This window comes from Pteropus vampyrus, unplaced genomic scaffold (genome assembly GCF_000151845.1).
Source record: "Pteropus vampyrus isolate Shadow unplaced genomic scaffold, Pvam_2.0 Scaffold100, whole genome shotgun sequence".
In the NCBI taxonomy this organism is placed as follows: Eukaryota; Metazoa; Chordata; class Mammalia; order Chiroptera; family Pteropodidae; genus Pteropus; species Pteropus vampyrus.
In genome coordinates, this window is record NW_011888881.1 from 265619 (window position 1) to 283407 (window position 17789).

General features: G+C 45.9%; 1 protein-coding gene across 1 annotated transcript in view; it reads left to right on the top strand.

Moving 5' to 3' along the window:
• Window positions 1–2380: 2380 nt before the first annotated feature.
• The window catches only part of CNTN4 (contactin 4), a 266241-nt gene continuing 250832 nt past the window's right edge, over window positions 2381–17789 (top strand). The window contains exon 1 of the mRNA XM_023533299.1: window positions 2381–2553. Coding sequence (XP_023389067.1) covers window positions 2412–2553 — 142 coding nt within the window. The 5' untranslated portion in view covers window positions 2381–2411. The remainder of the gene's footprint in view (window positions 2554–17789) is intronic.

Genomic DNA, 17789 nt, shown 5'->3' on the forward strand with positions numbered 1-17789 from the left:
CTACTTTCCAGAGCTGCACAGCCTCCCTCTCTGGAGAAAATTGGTTCACGATACTCCAAAGGATTCAAAAATCAGCTTTTGAGACTTACCGATTTACCCGATCCTTCGGAAAATCTTTTTATTTCCCCCAATGGGCATTATCTCTGTAGGACCATTTCTCAAAAGATTCCTGAAACCTTGAAAATAAATTGTGAAAGGCTGAGTGTAGCAGGACCGCATAAGGAAGGCAGCTCAGCGCAGTCCACATTCGGTGGGAAGGAGCGGGAACGGTGCCTCGCGATGGGAATGCACCTGGATTTCACAGCAAGCACTTTATTTTCTAAATAATCCCTTTGCCTTTGCTCTTTGTATGGAAAAGCGGGCGACCAAGGAGATTAACGGACTCTGTGCAGAGTGTTTTTGGTTGAGCTGACTGGTGTAGACGAACCTGCAGAGGTGTTCTCATTATCCCCGAAACCACTTTTCTAAAAACGCTCACATGGCCTCATTCCTGAAAACTGCAGCTCACATTACACCGCAATTTCCTCTTCGAGTTCTTAGGTTTGTCACATTAAATTGCTCAACCATCATTTGAAGTGAGAGTTATGGCTGAGACGTGATCAGCTGACTCCAAAAAATGTCTGTGGCAGGCAGTCAGCTCTAGAGATTCATGTGCACACAAACCTGCTAAAATATAACCCGGCTGTTGGCTTTTTATCGCTTATTGCTTTCTGGTCTGTGTCAGAACACAGCGCGAATGACTGTCAAGCCGAAAACTGTGTCAATTTCTAAGACCCATCTTCTCATGAGCAAACGCGTGCAGCGCGATGTCCCGTTTCGTGTGTCTGGCCTGCCTCCCCTCCTCCCCCCGCCCCTTAGGTTTCTAAGATCTTACGTTTCGAAGACATAGATGGGAACAAACACACACTGCTGTGCTGAGCCGGGCCAGACGCTTCATAAATCATGCATGCTCAAATCAAAAATGTCCAGCAAAGAGGCAACACGTTTAGTCAACTCCACGGGCGTTTGTGGAGCCCACGGAGCGTGTCAGGTGCTAGGATGCGGAGCGGGGAGCACGGATGTCATCTGGGCAGGTCACCTACTGCGAAGGCAGGATTCCTATGGAGCGGAGCATGGGGCGTCCGTAGGGGATGGGAGAAGCGTTTGATTTTGACTCGGGACAGTGAGGAAGGCCTCACTGGAAGAGCCGTCCTTGAAGGTTACCTTGAAATGTGAGCGGTCTCGACAGAGAGCGATCATTCTTGAAAATTGTTTTGGCCGGTACCAAATATTCACAATCTTGCCACTTTCCACTTAAGTCCTTTTGCCCTGTGCACCCGAGCCATAGCACCCTACAATGTCTCCCATTTTTACTCTGCTCATTGCTTCTGGTTAATTTCCTTTGTGCTCTTGTGTCCTTATTTTTTGGTCTCCCAATGTGAATGCTAGTCTGAGACTGTCGGTACATCAGAAGCTCCAGCTACGCTGCGCTCATTACCTGATACTCCGTGTAGGATTTGGGAGGGAGGGGAAAAATAAGATAGTCATTAAATCGTATTAGCTCAGAAGTTTCTAAATATTCAAATGACTTACTAGTTAAGGTAAGCTCTCTTTGGGATAAGCTCTATTGGCTGTTAAAAAAAAAAAAAGATTTTGTTACTAAAGATTTGCTCGTGTGAGTCCCACTAACACTAATTTATTGAGCCGAACCCTGTAGTCAGATCCACAGATGATCCAAGTAAACAAACAGGAAAAACAGACTCTCTGCCTCTGTTACCTCATGGTCTGTCTGCAGCTTCCTGGGCTGGTCGATGGATGTTTGAGAGCCGGTGGCCATCTTCACGGTGACTCGTGGTCATGGCTAGTTTGGTCACCGAGACAGCTCTAGGCCGGCAGAGTCCCTTGGATTTGCAGTCAGCCATTTCAGCCATATTAGGGACCAGACCAAAGCAGCTGTGCTGCAGGTTCATCAAATCCTCCATGATCTACCTGAAGGTGACCTATCCCGTCATCTGTAGAGACCCTTTTAAAGAAAAACTGCAAAGCAGAAAAAGGACTTTTACTGAGGAGCCCCATTCCAAGAAAGTTGTACAAGATACAATAAAAAAAAAAAATTTTTTTTTAAAAAGCGAAGTGTTCGTAGCACCACGAATAGTCCCCAAAATAAGTGTTAAACTTTTAACACCATCGTTTCCTGCAAAGGACATGCTCTCTCCATGAGCATGTAAGTTGTCACTGTTGCTGGGTGGAACGTTTCTAATTTTTTTTTTTTTTTGCCATGGTTAAAAAAAGTCATGATGGTATTTCATGCTATTTATAGTTTTTTATATATTTTGGACAATTCAGAAATGTTGATTAATATTACAAGGCTTGATCTCCATGCACTTTCATGCTGCAGGTGGAAGTTAAATGGGACAGATGTTGACATCAGCATGGATTTTCGCTACAGTGTTGTGGAAGGCAGCTTGTTGATCAATAATCCCAATAAAACCCAAGACGCTGGAACGTACCAGTGCGTAGCGACAAACACGTTTGGAACAGTCGTCAGCAGAGAAGCCAGGCTCCAGTTTGCTTGTAAGTAGTAATTACGTCGCATTGCAAATGTCACTTTGAGTTTTTGTACCATTGTGCCAATAAGTCTGCAAAACAGTTTCTTTTGGAAAAGAAAAAAAAAAACAGATTTTAATTTGTTATATCATCCTCTTTACTCTTTTCTCATATCTGGGAAACATTTTGTTTGTAGATAAATTGTAAATCTGTGTGGGAAGATGTAGCCTTCCGTATTTGAAAAGACTGAGGTAGTTTGATTGTACGATAGTTTGGTAATAGGATACTCTCTACACACATAAATTCGCACACATGCTCAGATTTACACATATGGCAATTTCCATACACAATAAATTACACGTACACATGCACACACAAGAGAATGCGTATAAGCACATACCTGAACTGCCAGCAACCTAATAGTCAATATGAAAAGTATTTACACATAAAGCACAGTCAGAAAAAGATCTCGATGGTCTATTATTTCTATAATTCTCTGTTTTTGTCTTATTTCATAAAATAGCAAAAGTTCAAAAACAACCACAGTAACACGAGGCTGAGACAATTAAAGCGTTACCTTTTATATTATGCCCTTTGCGTTTTCAGCTTAGAACATTTAGAAAACAAATTGCCATCTCTTAAGACCACCATCTAGTAAAAGTTCACGAGCATATCAAAGAAAGTGAAATTTGGAAGTAGCAAGTGGAAAATAAAATCCACAGGCAAGAGCGTAACGGCCTTTGAGGATTGATGGTCGACTACGTTTTTAAGGGTTTATGTATTTGCATATGATTATAGATTTCCTCATGTAAAATCCCAACTCATATAGCAGTGCATTAACGTCAAAGGCTTTGTAATTATAAAGTCTGTTAGCGGTAACACTGCAGGATATTCTCATTAACAAAATCCTCTCCGGGAACTCGGCGTCGCGTGTACCTAATATCCAGTGCTTAATCTATTATTGCCATTTGGTGGCATTTTTATTAGCCGAGAAATGAATTTTCTAAGGGCTGGGTATATGTGGGATTCCAGGGTTACTTTGTTTGAGAATATCTCCTGAGAGTTGTGCAAATACCCTTAGGTGTGCAGAATAACCGGAGGGCGACCTGTCTGTCCCAGTGCTGCAGAAGCGAAGCGTTCGCTTCTCTGGGTTTAACGCAAGTCTGATTTTTATACTTACTTTACAGTAACGGCAAGTATATTTTGTGGGACTCGCGTTGGAAAAGAATCATGGAATCATTGACTCGGGGTAGAGAAAATCTCTCTCTCCGATGGCTCTCTCCTTTGATTTTTGGATTTTATGGCATATGGAAGTGTTCGAAACAACAGTCACAGAACAAAAGAGATTGGGGGAGCATCACCGACCTCTCGTTGGTCTAACTTATAACACTGAAAACGCTGATTACCAACTCTCGACACTATCCTCTTGTGAAAGCCCAGGTGTTTCTACTACCAAAATATCTGGAAGGCAGAATCTCGTATTCAAGGAAAGTCATGTAGAGAGGATAGTGTAGCCTCAGTAGAAGCTCTGCCATTGTGTGGGCGGGTTGGCCCGGGACCCGTGTCTGAGTCCACCGTGCTTGTCCCACTCACGTGTGATGTAGGCTCCGTGCCTCCCTTGGAATCCTTGGCGGATAACCATTCAGCTAGAAAGATTCTAAAAATGGTGAGCTTACCCATCCATCCATCACAAAGCATCCCGACCCACAGTAGTCTGCTTTAGTTGTTCCAAAATACGAAACAGACCCAGCGTCTCTTCCTTCAGATCGAGCCAAACATCGACATGTCCGTCCGTTTCACTGCCCGTGCTTCCTGTAGAAGTTCGGTTAGGCTTCCAATATGTGAAAATACGGTCGTGGCCCTTTAGCCTGCAATTCTTTTCTTCTCCAGGTACTAAATTCACATGTCCCTTCTACGCAACACACTCAGTTATGTTAATTGTGACCATATAGAAGAAAAAAAGAATGTAGCATCGGTGCGTGTGCCTTGAACTTTACAATGTCAGTGAATGCAGTTGATACAGGTGCTTGGTCTCACATCATAACCTTATTTTGAACATAACACTTATGTAAACTCTGAGGATCGATTTTTCACGAATGTATCAGTGCCGAGCCACCCAACTGTGTCATTGCCCTAAATGCAGAATAGTTTTTCACCCTTATTGAATTCACCTTCTGAGTAGTGACCTTTTGTTCCATCAAAGTTGAAATTGTTTTAAATCTTTTTTTTTTTATCTAAGTATCGATTATTCTCCTGCTCTCGTGTCAGCGGAAAATTTGATAAGCACGTGTCCAGTCAAATAATTGATATAAAATGTTGACCAGGACAGGGCACCCTGCCAGTAGAGAACTTCCACGGAAATGAGATAGAACTTTTAAATCAATATTCTTTGCATACTCTTGTTCGAATAGCTACCAAGTCACCCAAACATACTGCAACTGAACCCCAGTTTGTCCTACTTATTCTTAAAGTAGTGAGAATCTTCGCCCAATGCCTTGTAAGTTGGGGGCACTATTTCTATGACACCTGCTCCCACCTGCTCGCTATGCATCTCCTCTAGATCCTCCTTAATCATTTATTATAAGACAGCCAGAATAATCTTTTAAACATGTAAATGAGATCATTCCACTCTCCTGCTTTCTGCCATCTCCGCACCTAGAATAAATCTCAAATTCATCACCATGGCCTCATTTGAATTTCTCAAAAATGACAAGCTGTCTGTGGCACTGGGGCCTGGATCCTTTTGTTCCCTCTGCCCGACGTGCGTTGGCCCGGATCCTTCTCCAGGCTCACTTCTGAAGAGCCTCAGTTGTCAGTTCAGGTGTGACCTCCTAAGACGAAGTTCCCATGTCACCTGCCTCACGAAGAAGTGCTCCTGCCGTTCCCTCTCCTCCGCTCTGCCTTCCTTCTTCCAGCCCCCACATCTGTGTGACAATGGCCCCTCTCATCCGTTAGGACTTAGCACAGCCTAAAATGATCATGCCTGTTTGTTCTTTCTCAATATTTGACTCCTGCGATAGACCTACGCTCTACGAGATAGCTGAGGCTATGTCATCCATTTTTTTTTTTTTTTATTGCTAGAGTCTAGGACACAGTACAAGTATGCATAAAAGGATTCCTTTATTAACTGCCCATTCAGTAACAAACCCAGAAAAATATATGTATAAGGTTATTTGGGGGACGGTGTAGTTTCTAAACCCTTTCTGTTTCTAGTCATTTACTGGGCTACAACCTCTTGATCATCAGTCTGCAGTGTTTAGACTTTCTTCCTATCCTTCTTCATGTAAAAACATGAGAAGCTGTGCCTTTATTCAAAGTCATTTTGAAATGGTTGGAATAAAATATTTCTCTTCGGGGACGTAAGGTGAAACAGAGTGACGTTATTTGAATGTCACTAAGTCATTGCTTTCACCCCAAGCATTTTCTAAATCATTGAGGAAAAGAAACAGTACCCTTTGAGCATACCCACTGCGCTATAGCACACACGCGAGAATGTTTCTTTATTGTTAATCCTACGATGAGGTGGCTGAAACAGACCTGGTGGCTTTCTTGGTGTATATCTTTAAAAAAATGAAATTGGAGATGAGCGTCACTGAATTACTCATTGTCAAGTCCACAGTTAATAAACGACCGCCAAGGGAAACCGTCTTCTCCCCTAGTTCAGTGTACCCTGGCTTGTCTCTGCTTCAGACCCACCTTATTTATAAGAAAAACATCCCTTCTTTATCTAGCGTCATGATTTTCCAATTTCGCTTAAATATTTTATATAATTTTATCCATAGGATACTCTTATCAGTTAGACATTATTATTCCCATTTTATGGATTATTTTTAAAAATGTTTTCATGCTGATTTTGTAGGCGGGATTTGGCAAGCTCTTGTTTTTAGCATTTAAAAATATAAATTCATATAAGCAAAAATTGTAGTTAACGGAGATGACACTCCGAAGAGCCTGTCCCTCCCCCCACCTTTTTCATTCAGAGTATTTAAGCTGGAAGGCCTTCCTCGAGTAAGCAGACACGGTGTAATTTAAGTCACCCTTCTGGAGCTTTGGACATTATTGCTGTGTAATTTGGAGCACATTTTGTTTTCCAGTCCACCCGTGGTGTTAAGTCACCTCCCGTAATGTCACTTGTCTCATCTGTCATAGCAGGCCATCAGTACCCCGTCTACCATTCACTCCTGCTTCACTGAGGGCTGGAAAACTTAGCCGATTAATTTACCCGGGTTTACCCAGTGTCTGGTGCTTAGTAAACTTGCAATACTTGTTAAATGAATGAATGAATGAATGAATGAATGAATGAATACATAATAAGATATGGGTATTAAGGTCCACAGGCCATGCTTGGCACCCGAGTTGAACAGCTGATGTCAGGGACTTTCCAGTGACCCTTAGGTGTCTCTTGGAGGCAGGCACAAGCATCTTCACCTTGAGGTTGTAGGGCAGACGGCTGCCATCTTAGTGCTAGATAAGGCAGGAGGCCTTAGTCTAATCATGAAGAAGTTCATGTTGCATCCTGATCACATGGCCGAGGAAGCACGCAGCCAAGGGGAAAATCAAGTCGATCGTCCCTTAATTCTTACGTTGGCACCTGGATCAGAAGATAAAGCCAGGAGTGAGGGGAGTTTCGGTTCGTTAATTCCTCTGCTGGATGGTGGGGATTTTTCCAGAGAACATGGAGGTGCAGCCCCATCACCCAGATGTCAGCTTCCCCCGCCAGGTGCCCCAAATCAAGCTGCTTGACAATCACTGGGCACAGTTATTCAGCAGGGCAATTATTTTCTCTGACATGTAGACATGGATATTTTTAAGTAAATTGCAGTATTCGCTAATACACTGACAAAATATCTAAATCCTTATTTTAAAAAAAGTGGAACATGGGCATCAGAAACTGAGATACCATATTGCCTCCATTCGGAGGGAATTGTAATTTAACAGAGATTAAATTATAAAGCACATGTGAATCCCAGAACAGGTCCTAGCGTGAGAAAGGCATGCGGCACGGCTTCCCAACCCTCTTCCCTTCCCCTGTCTTCCCGCCCCTCCTTCTCTTTTAAAAATAAGAACAATAAGTTACATTTGCTAAGAGCCTAGGGTAGTGTGTGCGGGCACTAACCTGCAGTGAGATGCCCTGGGCTGAAATTCAGCATCACCCTGTGACCTGGGACGAGGTACTTCTCTCTGCCTCAGTTTCTCTTTTTTTTCTTTTAAAAAATTATTTTAGTTAACAAACCACACTCTTTGAAAACCAGGTGTTATAATTCAACAGTTAGTGTCTTTAATCATCAATTTTTTATTTCTTGGTTTAAGTATGTTTTATGTTTTATTTAAAGATCGGCTATCTTAGTCGATATCAAAAAATCGAGCTGCTTTTTTTAATTTATTTTTTTATTTAAGCGGAGTTGGTAGACGATCTTATGCTGGTTATGTCAGTTTCAATAGAACAAACGAATGAAGCAAAACCAGACTCGCAGAAACAGAGACCAAAGGGGTGTTTACCAGAAGCGGGGACGTGGAGAGCAAAAGGGGAGGGGGAATACAGTCGGTGACATTGTGATGAGTGTACACAGGGACAGATGATTACCGGAATCCGTGGTGACCACACGGTAAAGTATAAAACTGTCGAATCATTATCGCCTGTTTCTTTATCCATAAGAATGGGTCAAATACCTGTACTTCCTTTGTGCTCAGCGTGAAATGAGTTGATGCTGATAAAACTTCTGGGTCATCATCTAGCACACATGGAGGCTTTAATAAGTGCTACCTCATATTATCATTTCTATTATAAATGAATTCCTTCATGTGAGGTAGTTCGCTAAGTTTTTAGTCTACAACAGGACCCGAGGAGGTATTGGTGTTATTTTCATTTTGTAGGTGAAGGACCCGAGGATGAGTGACACAAGTTCACTTCCACCAGGCGTGGCGTGGACGGAGTTAGGCCACCTATGTCCTGACCTATGGCATTTGACAAGCATGGTTCCCCCTCAGACACCAAAACTAAACTTTCCTCATGGAATTTATGTTCGAACCACAGATCAGAGTGCTTGATAAAATGTTTCCTTCGTAGACACAGACGTGGATTTTTCAGTGTGTTTACAACCTTTCATAGAGTACATCCGTCATTAATTTTTTTTTGTTTTTAATTTTTTAGTTATGGGCCTCCTTAATGCTGTCATACCGTTGATTTACTGTTAATATCTAAAAGCATAATGGTGTATACTGCAATTATGCATACATTTTGACTCTGATTTTAATATAATTGGTTTCAGTTTCCATAATGAGAATAATTAATAACCATATTTCTGCTCCAAAAGTTAATATGCAGATTTCCAATTTATTGCAAGTAGCTTGTAAAACATTCTGAATATTGATATTTTATGGTAAATAACTGTGGGCTGGTAAACTGTATATCCCCAAGCAGTAAATGACATATTATTGTAAGTTTTCTTACTCCCAAATCATTCCTCCCCCACATGTGGAAAAGATGTACTTTAAATGCAGATTATTATGAAGAGCTTCCAAGAGAATAATCCAATAACTCCATATTTTAGCTTGTCAAACTGATCGTTTCTTAAGTATTGTTTGGGGCCTTCTTCCTGGAAGTTCAGCTGTTTTATAATAGTTCAGATCTTCACAGCGAAAGCCTTAGGCTATTCATCATCTTAGGTTACAGATGACTATTATTCATACATAAGTACCTCCAAGTTTCTCATGGTAAATTAAATCATTTGACAAAATCAGGTTGCCCGACCGCCTTAGACAACTGATGTTGTCCTGGCTATAGGCAAGGTGGCGTTGTCTTGAAGGAGGCAGTGGAGTGGTGTCTGCGCTTTTCTCGGTTGGTACCATGCCTGGGGACACACCAGGCACACCCTGAGATGCTGTCTCCTGAGCTTGCAGTAAAGAGAAAGGGATGGAAGGAAGAAAAGAAGAGGAAGGATGGAAATGATCAATGAAGGGGACCTTTCGGTGCAAAAGCCACTCGTGGTGCACATCTTGTGACCTCAAGCAGTGCATTCGTAAGGATAAAGTCACTGAATAAGCCAGTGCATTCTGACGTTAATTTCAATGAGCTGTATCAGTCAGGTGGCAGCCAGCGTTTTTTATGGTGAAAGTATCTCCTTGATGAACAGCAGCTCAGGAGACAGCCTCACTGAAGGGAGTCTTCTGGCTGCCCCAGCAAGCCATTCCCTAAACGTGGGTGCCCTGCGGCAATTGTGATGACCGTGGTCGGCAGTGGTCGTGCTGATGGTAATAAAGATTAGAAAAACGTGTTAGATTTTGAATACCGTACTGTGTTCAGCTGGGGTTTTTCTGAGCCTCGATCGTTGCTTCTGTTCACAGTAAGTGTCAAATGTTCGTTGCTTTTAATATTCAACAATTAGTTTACCTTTCATAGCCAAAGAATGAAATGTGTCGTCAGTCAGAACCACAGCTGGGGTTTTGATAGATGGCCAAACCTGTGACTAGCTTGACTGATATTTAATTAGGAAGGCTGCTTAAATAGGCAAACTTTTTGTTTCTGAGAAATAAAAAAGTGTTGATAGATGACTGGATAAATAATTTGTGACTATTTAGATCAATTAAAACTTAATCAGCTAAGAAACGTTTGGATGGAAAAACGAAACATTTATCAGTGGAAATCTTTGATCTCCAATAAAAGAGTGAATTTTTCTCATTTGAATAGTTAGAAGAATTCAAACCAAAACTTGCCAAATTTCTGAAACAATGCTTTTGGTAGATCATTTCTGCCACTTATTATAGTCCTAGAAAGACGTTGATGATGACAATTGGTGTCTGTTGAAAATTTCATAATGTCAACCTTAAGACTAGCTGGTTTATGGCCATGCTGTTGGTCCTTACTGACGTGGGTAGCTGAGAATCGTGGTATAATGAATAATTGAAATTCACAGGCATACAACATTATTCTCAATTTGGGTCCTTTCCACAAAACCCATTAATGTGCAGATACTAGTTAATTGTACCTATTGGTCGATGAGGCATATCTGTTTCTACTTATTCCACAGTCCTATTTGGGGTCTATATGACTGACAAACGGTAGTTTGTGACTTAAATAAATGAAGTATAGAGTTTTTTGTTTGTTAGTTTGTTTGTTTTTAGGTCAGGAGCATTCTAACAATAGAGTGAAAATTGGCAACCAAGACTGACAGGGGGTGCGAGGTTTCAACCAAGGTCGATGATCAGACAGGGCTTTAAAAAATCACTGAAATTAAAAGCAATTAAAGCTTCGTATTTTAATTTTTTTTAAAAAAAAACATCAAATAACCAAAATATAATCCCTTTTTATATCATTGTTGTGGATCATTAGTCAATAACTATGAAAATGATTCTGACTGGTTTTGGAGTTTAATTGTGAGGCAGCGAGGATTAAATCTTCCCGTCACTACGCTTTAAGTTTGGCTAAAGTTTCGATGGACAGTCGGTTAGGTGCGGCCGCTCAGCTGGAAGGGGAAAGCCCTTTCTGAACGGGCGGAAACGCCAGCAGAGGGTCGCTAATTCGTTCTCCTTTAAGAGCTTTTACTGGAGAGGCCATGATGTCGTAGAAAGACACAAATTCAGTATCACTCAAAATTCAAAATCCCTTAGACCGTTGATAGCGGGTGGAATGGCACCTTACCAAGAAGCGTCACCTCCACCTCCAACCTGCAAACGTGACCTCGCGAGAACAAGGGGTCTTTTCAGATGGAATTCAGTTGAGGGTCTCTTGATTGAGATGATCCTCGATCGCACGGTTGGAGCCTATTCCAAGGGTCCCTATGGGAGGCAGAGGAGGGAAGACACGGAGGAGGGGGCAGGTGACCTTGGAGACGGAGATCGCACTGAGGCAGCCACAGGACACAAAGGGTCACCAACAGCCACCAGAAGCTGGACGAGGCAAGGTCGTGCCGTCTCCTAGGTAGGACCTTTGCACCCCTTCGACCTTTCATTTCCAGATTTCTAGCCTTCAGAATGTAAAAGAATCAATTTCTCACATTGAAAGCCACCGAATTTGTGGTGGCTTGTTCACGGCTGCCCCGAGGAACTATTAGACCAACATAGGCACGGTCCTTTGCCTTTTCTCTCCTGACCGCGTTCATCAAAGAAACATAAAATCAGCTGAGGAACGAGACCCACATCAGCTGCCTTCGTGACTGAGGGAGCCAAGTCTCCAGAGGGGTGGCCCTGATTAAACACGGGAGGATCTGGCAGGTTTTCTGCTCCGCTCTGCCTTTTCGTCCAGCGAGCTCAGCAGCGTTTTGAGCTGTATATGGTCTGATTTGATGAAATAATTACAGAAAGGGAGCCGCAGAAATTTAAAGAGGAACCTTTTTCCTTCCCCGAGCCCTTCTCTGCCTCTCTCTGCAGGCCTTCCCTGGAGTAGCAGGATTGGCCCCGTATCCAGAGGGCAGTGATTTAAAGTGATTCAGGGGAGTTTCTTGGCCCCAAGTCCCTCTCTCTGGACTTCGTCTTTTTTCTAGGTCATTCTCCCTGAATTTGACCCCTTTGTCTGGTAATCGGAAGCCCTAGAAAGTAGCTATTGTCACATTTAGAGCATCTGGCCTACTGGTGGCCAGAACACTTCTGCTGTGGTCTCTCATGCATTGTTACCATGGGCACTGTGACATTTCTGGCTGCCAAAAGGCCCCGTGCTACCAAGGCCAGGTCCCTTTGTCCCCGTAGTCAGCCCTTTCCAGCAAGGAGGCTGTGATCCGAACATGCCGTTTACCTCGAAGCTCGTGTGTATTTTATGCTCCACACCAGCTAGCTTTTACTCCACAGCGACGTGTCATCCCTTTAGAGCGGCGGTCCCCAAGCTTTTTGGCACCAGGAACCAGTGCCCCTACGAGAATCTAATGCCTGAGGACCTGAGGTGGGGCTGAGGCGGTGATGCCGGCGCTGGGGAGCAGCCGCAGATACAGATGGAGCTTGGCTCGCCTGCCCACCGCTCACCTCCTGCTGTGCGGCCCAGCTCCTAACAGGCCACGGACCGGTACCGGGCCTCAGCCCAGGAGTTAGGGATCCCTAATTTAAAGAACAAAACTAAAGAACAAAGCAAGTTTTGGGGGTCAGATATCAGATCAACTCTAGATTTAGGAGCATCATGAATAGGTGCGTGTGCGTGTGTGTGTGTGCACGTGTGTGTGTATTCCAAGAATTAAATCATTCTGTTAGATATTTCACTGGAGATTAATTCAGTACTAGCCACCAAACCCTCAGCGGATGACAGGCGCTACAGTCAGAAATCCCTCCATGACGCATGTACCTACGGTGCGCACTAATCGTGATCAGGGTATGGATTTGCTGCCAGATACCTGCATCGTCGTGCATTGCTCGTGCTTCAGATTTGTTCATTTTTTTATAACGCTCACAGGAGGTGGTCTGTTAGCTCGACCTCTAACCTCCACGTTGGTGCCACCTGCGGACCTTCCTCTGCGGAGCCAGCATTTATGAATTTTCTTCTTTTTTTTTTTTTTAAGTTCAGCGATCACTTTCTTCTATGTTTTTCAAAGGTGGTCTCCATGAGGGCAGGTGTTTATGCAAAAGTCCTGCAGAAATGTTTGTAGAATGAATGAAGCCAAATGGCTCTGTGAATCAGCCAATGAGAGAATATAAGAAAAATAGAAATGCCTTGAGGTAATATTTTCTTTTAAATATTCTCTTTAATTGATCTAAGAAGCGCTGTTTTTACATTTTTTTAAATGGCACGCAGGCGGCTTGTAGATTCAGAGATCTGTGGCCCGAGAGTGAAGCTGTCTCTCTACGCTTATTGAGCTGCTATCTTGGGATCGATGTATCAAAATAGATCCATCGTTTGCCTCAGCTCATCAGGACTAGTTAGTGGGTCTTGAAAAAGAGCTTCTAAAGTTCTCTTTACCGCCTTTTGTGAGTGAGCTGTTTTTTAAACATTCCCACTTAGTCGTCCCACGGACAGATCATAGAGATGATGATGAGTACACGGGACACTTCAAGGTGGAAGGGGCTCCCTTTTGCAAGTTCCAAACGGGAAATCAGAGTGGGGTTCTGATCCCCTTCCTCTCTGACTTGCTGTGTGACCCACATCTTAATAATGGTAAGCAGCACAGTCCCAAGTGTGCCTCCCCTAGAGGCAGTGGCTGACCGACTTACCTGACCCCTGGCACGTGGCCCAGCGCTCTGCAGTGAGCAGGTGCTCCATAAAAGCTCTTGATCGAGCAGATTGTCCTTTAGTATTTTTGCATTTTTTCCTTTCATGAGACGGAAGAAGAATGTAAAGTATCGTCACAGAGCAGTGGATGTGTGATATCATTTGCTGTTTGCCATCCAGATGAGGAGCTAGAAAACGTTTGTATGTAAATGTGGCCTTGAGTTGAGGATTTTAAATACTGAAATGCAGGTGAGATGGCCAGAGAGTGGCACTTAGCGACGAACGGATGCACTACATCTGTGGAGCCTTCGTGTTCATTACTTTGAGTGGCATGGCCTTTCCTCCTTGAAATCAAGCACCACAAATGTATCCTTCATTTGACCAGGTGGCCTTGATGCCTCTAAAATAAATGGCGCATCTGGGGATATAAATTGCAGTCACTTGATAAACATCTTCCTCTTGCCCTTGGCAGTGATGTAAGAGTCCATTGCAAGCTTGTTTCGAAGGTTAAGCATGAAATCTTTTTTTTTTTTTTTTGGATAATTAATATTTCAACAAAAATCCATGTTGCTCCAGTTAGCAGGCAGGCGATCTGGCTAATTGGCTCAACAATAACTTTGTTACCCACGACTTGTCTCTTAGCTGAAGTTGTGTTTATAGATGCATGGGAACCGGCAAGGTGTTTACTGGATCCGTAGCGTGGGTTTGCTCGGCCGGAGGCAGAGAGCTCGTGGTGTGGGTTCTGGTGCTTGTCCGCCAGTTGCCTCCCACACAGCCCCCGTGGTTGTCCCCAGCTGCTTTGTCACAGCTCTGGGGACGGCACCACGCAGGAAGAGGTCACCGTGTCCACAGAATGCTGGTCCTTTCTGTGCACCGTCTTGCTTTGTCCTTGATGATCCAGGCCACCCCATTCATGCCTGGAAAATAAGGACTAGCCGAATCGTTGATGCTCTTCTACTGCTTAGAAAGCACGGCGCAGTCTGGTCTTTCACATGGTCGTGACAAAGCCCCAGGGCGTAGATGGGTGCTGTCGCCATCACCCTGCGGTACGTCTGTGGCACGCGCAGCTCGGCGGCAGGGGCCTTCCGCAGGCGAGGGGCGCGAGCAAGTGTCGGGCCTGGCGTCGAGACGCAGACTCGGCCTCGGGTCTGGGGCTCTGCTCAGCACCCCACAGTGCACTATGCACCTCACCCGGCTCCTCTCTGCAGACAAAGGGGGGCCTCGAATCGCGCAGCGCCCGGCAGCTGGCATTATTTCGTGGAGAAGATATTTTGGGGCATCCCTTCAAATTCTAGTTCATAAAACCAGTCTGTGATGAAATCGTGCTATATTTTTTGATCGGGCAGAATTTAGACCTTTTAAAGGACTGTTTTCTTCTGACTTTTGCCCTTCCCATAATTTTTAATGTAGAAAATTCTTTCTTTGATCAATCGATGGTGGTGGGCGACAGCGGGGGTGGTGGTGACGGTTTCGAGTGTCAACACTTAGAAACACCTACGTCGGCTTCACACACCTCCCGCACAGAATCCAACTCTGCCACCGGTGTTTTGAGAAACAACGCGCCACGGATAGCACGGGTGACAGGTGGCTCGGCTCCTGGGAGAAGAGCAGCGGGGAGCGGAGGTCCTCGCTGAGCTCACCAGGGAGGCCCCAAGACCGGCGACGGTCTCCGGGCACCCGGGGAGTCGGCCAGGGTGTTCCTCAAGGCCATCTCCTTCCAGCCTCACCCCCGGGCTGCATCGTATTCGCCAGGTCAGAGGAACCGGCTGCCCTTCCATCTCTTTCCATAGTGCTTGGGAAGCAGCCGTGGGAGTTATGCGACCATTTAAGACAAGGCAGGAAGCCATGTGCGCGCACCTGCCCCGCCTTGAACCAGGCCCGCCAGCTCCCTCCCTCCCGGGGGAGGATGGGGTGTAGAACCTCATCGATCTGGCTGCCCGCAGCACAAGGGGTCTTGAATGCTGCAGATGCGTGCAGCGCGTCCTTGTTTTCCACATCTTCCGTGCACAGCTACCACTCAGGGACCCCTGTGCCAACCCGCAGGGGTGAACGGAAACGACCGGACAGAAGCTGGCCAGGGTTGTAGGTGACCTGTCGCTGGACTGGACGCAGAGTGTGGGCCCTGGGGTCCCGTGCCTAAGGCCTGCCATTGGCACAGTGGCTGCGGCAGGAGGCACAGGGTCTGCAGGTGACCCTCAGCAGATGGCACCCGTCCAGGGGGCTCCCAGGCACAGCCGGGCGTCTGCGACCAAGCAGCAGATGAGTCCCAGAGGCACGGGCAGCATGCGCCCAGCCGCGGTAGACCTTCCGTTTGCTGCGATTTCTCTATTTTCTGGTTTGCTTTTCTGCTAAAACTTCAGCGCGGGAAGCAAGCGTGCTTGGACGCGCTGCCGCTGCTTCGCTGCCGGGGGCTAGGAACGCCGAGGGCTCGGGACACAGAGGCTGGTTCCGACGTGAGTGCTCGCTGCGTGAGCCATGTCCTTGACCCACCCCACCCCACCCCCACCGCCACCCGCGTCCCTGGCGCCATGGGCTTCCGCGCGTGCACCATCCTGTTCATCACCAGGATCGTGACGTGCGCGTTCGTCTGGTTCGGCATCGGGTGACGTTGGCGTGAGTTTAGAACCCCGCTGTATGAAATCAATACTAGAGAGCGTGGCAGGATGCTCCCTCTCTATGAAGCTGCTGAAAACTGAAACTCAAACGACAAAATAGAGTCGCGTCCCCCACCTCCGATGCAATATGGAAATCGACCCGGCGGGCGGCATGGTGGGCAGCAGCGCCCTCGCCGTTGATGTGGCTGTCTCTTCTGTGTCACGCGTGTCGCCCTTGCGGCCTCGGAGCTCGGTTTCATTCTCTGCATCATGGGGACAGTGACGATATCACTGGCCATTTCAAGGATCCACGGAGACGAAGTACGTGGGCATGTTTTTTTCCAATCGTATAAGTAAGACGTGTCTTGATAGAAAAAGACAACGGGAAAAGATCTAAAGAAGAAACGTGTGAAAGGAGTCAGCTGACCCAGAGGGATGTCCCAGTGGACTGCGCAAGGCGTGGGTTGGTAATAAAATGTTAACTCCGGGAACTTAGGTGGTCGGTGAACAGCAGCAGTTACGGAAGCATGGAATAGCAGCACAGAGCCTGTTCTGGGGTCCCTCCAGTAGGCTCCCCAAGTGAGACGATGACTGAGCCTCGTCTCGACAGACGGTCGGTCGACCAGGAGGGTCAGTCGGCAGGCGGGGCGTTTCACGCAGCCATGCCGCAGAGGCGGGGCAGCCGGCATCTCCACGGACTCGCTCCGCTGTCGAGGTCGTCAGACGCCAGGGGACAGTGGGACGCTGTGAGGCTGCCGGGAGCTGCGGCCAGGACCCGCAGCACCTCGTTTCAGATGCCCTGAGCTCCCGTCGCCTTTGGGTGGGTGGTGACGTCTACGGGTTTAAGCACCAGGCGATAGGATCAGGTTCGCGTTTCAGAAATTGATTACTGCGGCTTCGTTTTGCAGGGCGTAATGAGAGATGAATGTCAGAGCCTAGAAAAAACGTTTATGGTTATTTTTTAATATCCTGGGGAGGAATGATGAGACTCTGTCCAAGGCCAAGGCAGTAGAATTAGAGGGGGCGTATTTGGAAAATATTTACGAGGTAAAGTCATCAGGGCTCGTGGATGGTTTGGAAGAGAGTGGGGGGGGGTGAGGAGTATAGAATCGCCCCCCAGTTTCTGTCCCGGATGGTGGGGTATCATTGCCTGCGTTTGAAAGCAGGTTAGAGTTAGAGATCAAGAGATGGCAAATTTACTGAAAGACATCCCACGTTTTCTGATTTATCATCCCAACTGGGACACTCGTGAGTGTGAAAGGGGTCGTGATGAATCGTTTTTTCCAGGGCAATAAATGCCAACCACGACTACCTCGGGAAACCAGCATGTAATGTCACCCTGTCTGTAGGACACTCGGGTCTATGCGTCTATGCTAACGGGACTGCTCGGTGTATGCGCATGGCACGGCGACAGGACTGGATATTCACAGTGCGTAGACGCGCGCGTAAAGGTCAGCATGAAGATGGCGGCAGTGCACCCCATTACCCAGAAACGGGGGCGGGAAGGGCGGCAGGCCAAGGGCGCCAGGCCAAGGGCGCCATGG